This window comes from Rutidosis leptorrhynchoides, chromosome 4 (genome assembly GCF_046630445.1).
Source record: "Rutidosis leptorrhynchoides isolate AG116_Rl617_1_P2 chromosome 4, CSIRO_AGI_Rlap_v1, whole genome shotgun sequence".
In the NCBI taxonomy this organism is placed as follows: Eukaryota; Viridiplantae; Streptophyta; class Magnoliopsida; order Asterales; family Asteraceae; genus Rutidosis; species Rutidosis leptorrhynchoides.
In genome coordinates, this window is record NC_092336.1 from 420,011,397 (window position 1) to 420,020,348 (window position 8,952).

Here is an 8,952-nt window from a genome sequence, read left to right on the forward strand (position 1 = left end):
TCATAAGTTGCATCGTTTCAGTAACGAAATATTAGTTTGTATATCAAGGTGAAACTAGATTGCATTTGTCCTTTAAACTGTTTTAATTTCTAACTACTAGGGTAGTAATTGAACATACAGAAATAGAAAAAATACCATAAATTATAGACGAAAGTAAGAAAACACAAATAACAAACTTTAAATTAACAACGATTCATACCTGTTTTTGATGGAATTGCAACAATTAGTAATATAGATGCTAACTGAATTTAGGGTTTTGAAAATAATTGAGGTGTTTGTTATGAAATCGAATAACATCAAATCCGAACCAACGATGAGTAAGATTGTTTGACCTCAAAACGGAATGGATATATGTTTGAATTGGGTTCCGAACTAATTGACCAGTTAGTTAACAAATTAAAAAGTTCCATTGCCGGGAATCGAACCCGGGTCTCCTGGGTGAAAGCCAGATATCCTAACCGCTGGACGTCAATGGAAGATATGTTTGTTTATTCTATGTATACTTTTATTAATACGAAATCAATGGAAAGTTTATTGACGATTAACTTTGGAAGTGATCGATAGATACAATGATACATCATCATACTTTAACTCGTATATAGTATATGTAGTAGTGTATAGCTAAAATATGTGGTATAAGGATCACTACCCTTAGGTAGCGTTTGGTTCGAGAAGTTGAAATCCTATCATGGGTGTGGTTCGGGAATTCGAAATCGTAAACGTAAACCTTAAACGTAAAACATATGTTGTAAAACGTAAACCGTATAACGTGAATCGTAAAACGTAAACGTAAACCTAAAACCTAAATGTAAAATGTAAATGTATAACGTAAAATAGAACATAAACCATAAATGTAGAACGTAACGTAAAAAGTAAACCGTAAAACGTAACTTAAACATAAAACGTAAAACGTAATGCAAACATAAATCGTAAGACGTAACACAAAACTAAAAGGTAAACGTAAAACGTAAATGTGAAACTTAAATGCAAACGTAAAACGTAAACGTAAAACATACAACGTAAACTTAAATTGTAATAGTAAACATGAAAAATGAAAAACATAGGATTTGAAATCCCACACATGTACAAAGAATTTTGAATCCCATGTTCATGGGATTTGAAATCCAAATCCCTTGTAAAAATCTCTACCAAACGTAGGATTTCATGGAATCTGAAATGCAAATCCCACGAAATCTCTCAAAATTCCACGAACCAAACGCACACTTAACATTTTTGAGAATTTAGTTTTGGGAGTTAAAATATAACATAGTAGACTGATTTTATGCCTCCACAATTACCCTTAACTTTATGCCTACAGCCCTCCACAATTGCATAAAGGACCAACTATTAACATGAAAGAACCTTTCAAATTAACTGTTCCTGAGCCTTTAAAGTAGACTGATTTTGTGATCAATTAAGGGCGGGTTAACTTTGGACTGTCGAAAACTCTCATCGGGACCATCCCTATGTCCAGTTAACTGTTAACATTCACATTCTCCCCCTTTAACTGGACCGAGTCTGTTACATCGTTTATGTTTCGTATCACAATGAACTCACTTGTGCCAACGTTTTAGACTTTTAGTAAATATGTCGGCTCCGAGTTAACATGTTCCACAATGATGTGCACATGTTCACTTCACTCTTGTATGAAGTGAAAACGAATGTTAATGTGCTTTACTTACCCCATGAAATACATGATTCTTCATCAATTCAACGGCTGATCAATGAACAAAGTGACTGACTGACTCAATCTATTGACTAATATGATAGCAGATATTCAGCTCGTGTTCTGCTAGACGCTATCACGCTAACATTACATTACAATGAGCATTAAAATTCAAGCTTCGTGTTGATCCACATTTCACTTCTTATATAACATTACCTGGAAGAAAGATATATTAAAATATATAAAACAGAGTAAATGTGAATACCAATAGAACAAGCAGAGTCAATGACAACTTACACAAAGTCAACAATACAAAGAAAGAAAAAAATGCTCTCAATATACATAAGAATAAGGCATAAAATCAATATATATCAAGTAGTATCATATATGTTCTACTCCCAAATAATATCCCACACTTAAAACTCTCAAAGGGTATACAACGCGAGTGCAAATCACGAATCTTTTGACATCCGGTTAAAATAGTCCAATATGTTCCAACTCCTAAGCCCCATTTCCACTTTTCCATGGCTTGAGGACGCCAACGACAACAATTGCAATAACTATGAGTAGAATAATGATTGCGATGCACATCCATTTCCTCGAGTTCTTTTGTAAACTCTTTGCCTTGTAAAGGGCTTTGTTTCCATCTTGCACATGGTCTACCGCACTCGAAACCTATACACACATTGAATAAAGATGGTAAAAAAAAATAATGGGTCAAATATGTCACCCAAAATTTAAACATCGGGAACAACATAACAGATCAGTCTGACTTTGAAGGTCAAACAGATTAATCTTCAATTCTAGTATTAATATGATTTTGTTGAAAAGAATTTGTCAGCATTATGACTGAATCGTTGACTTGATGGATGATACAAATAGAAGGGGGGGAGAAAAAAAAACAGATAATTTCACTGCAAATCTATAAGTTAAGCATTTTTTAAGTAATAAGTTTTACCACAAGAAATGTCAAAAGATGACTCTTAGTTATCTCAATGGATGATACATACACAGAAAATCAGTATTTATTGGCAATTTTATTAAATTATGTTCGGTTTTAAAAGAGAAACACGTTTTACCAAGTTATAGATGTGTTTTTCAGTTACCTGTGTTTCAATGTTGTCTAGCATTTCCCCTTGAGCATCTACCAATACAGCCATATCCATAAATATCTGCATGAAAAGTTGGAATAAAGTCAAATGTCCAAACCACCCTCACAATGAACTATACGTTACAGTACGATCCTTAATCTATGTGGTAATTTGTTTACAGAGGTCAAACATGAACAAAACCAATTGTTTCTTGTTTTGAAAGGATCCTAAATTAGGACACATAAGCATACCGACAAATAATTCCAGCAACAACGAAAAGAAACAAAAAAACAGAAGAAGAAAAAAAATTGTTTTCTGAAAAGGAACATCAAATGACTGTCACCTTCCAGTCTATAATTACTCATTTTGATGTAAAGTCATCATAACCGGAGAAATAGATAAACAGGTAGCAATTTGGGTTACAGGGTCAAATCCATCCCCACAAACCCAACCTTATTAGTTAATGGGTTGAGTATATCAAGCCAACCAGAAACCTGGACACGTATCAGGTAACCCGTTTATCTACTCACGTCAACAGGTTGCAAGTCAGTTTGGGTTAACGGGTCATGTGGGTGGGTTGATATGTTCTAAAGTTACTTCTAATCATGAACACGCATAAAAATACTAATAAAATATGGTAAAATTTCAATATAAAGTACCAGCCAGCCCCAAAATTGTCTTATTGATGGTCAAATGGCATGAAAATAGGACTGCGGCGTTTATTACTATGTACAACTTTCTGGCGGGGGGGCGGACAATATTTAATGATTATTAAGATACAATATAAAAGAGGCAAAATATTTTTTGATTATCAACATTTAATACAATGAAACATTGATATAAAAATATTATTTATGAATTAGGCATTTAATTCCCCAATTAATCTACCTTTACAATTTTTCTAGTGATACTCAAATTTTAGGATTTAACTAAAATGATTGTCCATGTGTACACATCATGGTTGCACCCATTTAACTCTTGGCGGGTGGCCAAATAGGAGTGACTCTTACTGTTTTCTATATTTGAAACAAACAGTAAGACACATCAATCTGTATTTTAAATACAGATAATAAAGTTAATAGCTACATGGCATGAGCTAAATGGTACCAGCATTACCAACAAACATGAACATAAGTTAACGTCAACCAAAGTTGAATGTTACTAGCTTAGCCTTTGTTTAGAAACTAGATAAAACAGCTCATTTCAGTACATTTCATTATGTACAAAGTTGTTTAAAACATGTAATTAGCCGGATTCAATAGGACTGTGACATGAAACCAAAAACATATAAACCGAAAAAGGAAAAGCATGATAGATGTTTTAGTGTCATTACCCGAATGAGCAATTACAAACTATTCAAAGAGTCCAATCGTTGGACTAGTAATTGGAGAAGACATTCTTCACAAGAATCCTAGGAGCATAAGTCGAAAAACACGAGGGATTGACAACAATCCATGCTACTTCAGTCGCTAATTCGCCGTCCCTATTCATCAACGTACACAAAAAGCAAATGAAATGATCAGACGAAATTAGTCCCAAAGGAAGTACTCATAAGCAAAAAAGTGTAGATAAGGGAGTTAAAAATATTATTGAGATTATGATACACAGCATATAACTACGTTTTTCGCCGTTGCTTCTAATAGGTAGTTATTTGTTCGGTATCATAATCTCAAGAATAGTTTGTTAACCCCTTCACTTCTTTGTTTATTACGGAGTAATACTTTCCTCGCGATTTTTTTCGAACAATCATTTGCTATTGGTGTACTTCGATGAATAGGGATGACGAATTAGCGATTGGACTGCTTGGATTTTTATCTATCTCTTGGCTCTTACGAGTTTTGCTACTAACATTCTTTTGAAGAATCGTCTTCTCCAATTACAAGTGATGATTGGAATCTTCGAAAAGTTTGCAATTGCCCATTCTGGTAATAACACTAAAACCTCTAACTTCTTTTTTTTACTTTATCAACTATATGTTTTGGTCTTATGTCCCAATCCTGTTGAATCTAGCTAACTACATGTTTAATCACATAATAAAAATTGTTCGGATCCTAAATTATAAGTATTACTAGCAAAATTGTGAAGATGGATTTATTGGACGGATGGATGCCATTTGACTCTATTTTCATTCACGCAAGTGCTTTGGAGTTTAGGTAAGCCTTCTAACAAGTAATAGTTACATAACTAATGTTGGACACAAAATCACAGGCCAAGCTAGTTACTATATTTTTTGCTTTTTTATTTGTTTTGACAGTCTTGTGATCTTTGAAAGGACCCATTAAAATATCAGATATCTCATATGAAACAAGTTACTACATCCGTCCTCGCCAATTTTTGGACCATCTAGCAAATATCTCTAATCTCTGGTAACCTTCAATTATGACATATATAAGGAATTTTGAGGATCTTCAACAAGTATCCAGATAGGCGACTCAACCCGAAACCCACAGGGGTGACACAAACCCAACCTGAAAAAGAGGGTACGTGGGTCAAAATTCCCAAACCCAACATGCTTTTTGCGGTCGGTTTCGTGTCAAGTATAGCTGGGGTCAACCCTAGATTGAGGGAGATACGGGTAAGCAGGACTAATATAGTATGATGTATGCTATCATTTTTCAATAGACGGTATTCAACAGCTACTTAATGGGTGTTATTAAACAGAAAAATAAAATAAATGATCATGCTGATTGAGTATATATGTATTGGTCCCACCTGTTGCAAATCAAGAAGCTTCTTTTCAACTTCTCTTACTGCATCATGGCGTTCTTGGATCTCTGCAAGGGTGTCGAGTACCTACACCAACACCAAATATACAAATAAGACATCCTACAAAAAAAAAACAAAAAAGGAACCGGAAAAAACAAACCTGTCCTCGACCCTGTTCCCGAATTGCTTTCTGAAAAATCTGTTCGCTATCTCCTGTCTCTATTAGTTGATCAATTGTCTGTACAAATAACAAAAATTTATAATATATACTTGTAAACGCTTTATAAACAAGGTGGCTCAAAAATAAATGAAATATCATACCTCTTCGTCGGCCCTAGTTCCAGTCACTGAAATTATTCAAAAATAAACAAAAATGATTTGTTAAATTAGACAAATGGGATTGTTAAAATATTGAAATTATGAATAATTTTTAATGTTTAAGTTAAGTCCAAACACCTGTATATACACGTCTCTCAACTACCTCACGATGCTCTTGATGAATACTTTCTCTCAGAGTTTGAAATTCAGAGATCTTATCCTTAAACTTCTTCTTTAAGGAACTAAAAACCAAAGATGTAAAGATTACGTTAACTATATGACAAAGCTTTATCATTAATTAAACATGTTGAATTACACTGTAGTTGCGGTTCTTGATCTGTCTACTCCTGTCCCTTGTCCACATCCAGGCTTTTGTCTGTTAGCCAAATTCTACAACAAAATATATAATATAAACAATTATAAAAAAATTGATTACTTTAATTACACAAAAAACAATGTTGAACCAAGTTATTTGTGAGCTAACCTCCCTGTCAAGTTCCTCAATTTTTGCCTTGATAAACCGAGCGACTTTCCCAACTTCATCTACGTCCTTTTCCATTCGTTGTTTTATTGCTGCATATAAATTTAAAAGTAAAAAACGAAAACAAACGAGCCAAAATAAAGAAAGAATTTAAATTTACATTTCATAGCAGCAGCCTTGGTTACAGCCTTTGATTCCTCATGAGCATCCTGTTTGAAACTTCGTTAACATAATTACTTTTGCTAATTATCTTAATATACAACATAATCATTGGCACATTTAAAGTGACAATAATGTTTGAAGTCTTGTCTGACCTGTAGTTTTTTTAATAGCTTATTCAGCTTCTCATATTGTTTTTCGATGGCTTGAACCTAGCAAAAGAAAATAGATATTAGTTAGATATATCATAATTGACTTGAGCTATTGATGATTAAAATGTATAATGAGCATGTTACCTTCTTGAAAAAATCTTCCAAACCCAAGTCCGCAGAATTTGCATTACGTTGTGTTCCCATTTCAAGATCTCCACCCCCATAATCTTGACCTCGAGGATTATCAAATGATTCCTGCAAGAGATCATTTCATTTAAATAAATATATGTTTAAGAAAAATACTAATTAAATTACAAAGCCTTCAGAAGTTGGCAAATAGTATAATTTACAAAGGATACATGATAGAATCATGGCATGAGGTTTATCCAAGAATCAAATTTATGTTTGTGAAGGTACTAATGAGCACTAATGATTTGTAACTCGGACATTAAACCACTAGCTGTCAATTACAAAAAGGTCATAAATAAAATGAGCAATTATATGTATGTGTGGCCGTGTGGGACTTTCATAAAAAGAAAATAATATTTAAAAACTTAACTACCATTTTAAGTTGAAATTCAACTTCTGACGAGGGTTTATTAACTATGCTAAAACTATAAATGATACAAATACCATAAAATTACAAAAGGGAATAAAGTTTAATTGGGGCATACTTTATACAACTTTCATAGGCTTAACAAGATTACAACCCATAATCTCTCTAATATCTAATACTTTAATGTGTTTTGGCATTTTTTTAGTTGAAGCACGAAGAAAAAGGCTGAAAATCCACCACAGTTTTATGTGTAGATACATGCTCATCGGCCTAAACCAACCTTACATAATACATATACTACACAACTTACTGCAGTAATCGGGATCAGTTACCTGTAGTGTGATAATTACTTAATTTAGTGAGTAATAGTTTGTTTATAAACCTCTTTGGAGTCCTTATAACTACTAAACAAGCCCTTTAGGCGGGGGTGTTTAGGATTAACTATTTGAAGTGCTAAGTAGGTACCAATTTACTTGTCTCAAGCGCTTGCTTATTCCTCCTAAGATAAGCAGACATGCGGTTTTCAAACGAGTGTTTGGAATTTTCCAATATACTGTAATAATAAGCAATAGGTACATAGCTCTTAAAAAAATCCTAAACAACCCTTAAATAAATTGCAATCCCCTTTTCAATAACCGTAAAGTTGAAACCTTTTTACCAAAGCTTAAACCTCATCAATTTTTAATCTACTCCGTATTTGTTAGCTACAATTTCCATAGCAATTCTTGATAATTAAAAATAGATTAATCTAGTTGTTACAGCCATGATTGACCATGACTTGCTGATTACTAGTTATCAGTAGTAAATTAAGTTCCATTATTGATTAAATAAGAACCTGGACTGATCAATGTTATAGTCTTATAGATAATAGTAAATAGTTACTCTAATTCAGCAAATATATGTTTGACATCTAAATTCAAAGAACCATAAGTAACATAAAATTAGCATAACAAATTTAGATCCATTTCACATTTAAAAAACAAATAATATAAAAAGGTTTTTTTTTTTTTTTGTTCTTTCCAATGGGGTCATAATTCAGAGGTAAACATGAGTTCAAAGTTCATCAAGCAAACTAACTAATCACAAAATTATAAATTATTCAAACAAATACATGAATCAATTAATACATTCCGGTACTAGTATGGTACAAGCTTAAAAAGACTAAAAGTTAACAGCAACAAATAAAGTTTAAATCTAAAATTAGATCTAACACGCTAATCTTTAGACCTCAAAAGCATACAATGCAGCTTGTTTTGCTACAAATTAGAATGCCCCATTACTAAAACAGAAAAAGAAATTCAAGAAATCAAAAGTGTGCAAATTTTTTAACTAAATTAAAAAACTTACAGATAAAAGATCGTTCATGGTGAGTTGAAGCTGTAGATCTTGTTGAAAAAAATGGGCTTTCTTGATTGCAAGGTTTGCCTTTTTTGGGATTTCAAATTGGTTTTAGGTTTTAATTTTTTGGGTTTGAGATTATTGATGAGAGAGAGAGAGAGAGAGAGAGAGAGAGAGAGAGTTAACAGAGAGATTCGGTGACAGATCGTGAAGACAGGCTTTTCTTATCGGTTAATTCTCTTTTTTAAGTTTTTTAATTGGGTTTTCGATTCCCACTTATGCATTTAAGAAGCTAATGACATAGTTAGGCGTCGATAGATCAAATAAGCTTTTTGATAAATTCAATCATTATGTGCATTGACAGATTATATTGTACAAACAAGCAATGCATAATGTGAGTGGATTTATAGTTAAAGCACTCGGTGTCCGTAGTCGATTATCACTGCCGCCCTTAACTGACGTCGGAACTAACCATCGGTCGACAC

At 33.0% G+C, this 8,952-nt stretch overlaps 1 protein-coding gene and 1 non-coding gene across 2 annotated transcripts; both read right to left on the reverse strand.

Annotated features, from left to right (window-relative positions):
• Positions 1–404: 404 nt before the first annotated feature.
• Positions 405–476, reverse strand: TRNAE-UUC (transfer RNA glutamic acid (anticodon UUC)). Its single transcript has one exon. It is a non-coding gene; the product is annotated as a tRNA-Glu (tRNA).
• A 1,418-nt stretch (positions 477–1,894) lies between these two features.
• Positions 1,895–8,722, reverse strand: LOC139844210 (syntaxin-132-like). The gene is made up of 12 exons (XM_071834431.1): positions 8,477–8,722; positions 6,718–6,828; positions 6,577–6,633; positions 6,423–6,471; positions 6,266–6,354; positions 6,098–6,171; positions 5,920–6,023; positions 5,785–5,810; positions 5,624–5,701; positions 5,470–5,550; positions 2,773–2,838; positions 1,895–2,341 (listed from the first exon to the last, which is right to left on the reverse strand). The coding sequence occupies exons 1-12, from the start codon at positions 8,492–8,494 to the stop codon at positions 2,168–2,170; spliced, it is 927 nt and encodes a 308-aa protein (XP_071690532.1). The 5' UTR covers positions 8,495–8,722; the 3' UTR covers positions 1,895–2,167.
• Between the last annotated feature and the right edge of the window lie 230 nt (positions 8,723–8,952).

Coding starts and splice junctions, on each gene's coding strand:
- LOC139844210 (XM_071834431.1), bottom strand. Junction 5,811..5,919: donor TGAGAGACGTGTATATACAG/GTGTTTGGACTT, acceptor GAATAATTTCAG/TGACTGGAACTAGGGCCGAC. Junction 2,342..2,772: donor TAGACAACATTGAAACACAG/GTAACTGAAAAA, acceptor ATGTGTGTATAG/GTTTCGAGTGCGGTAGACCA.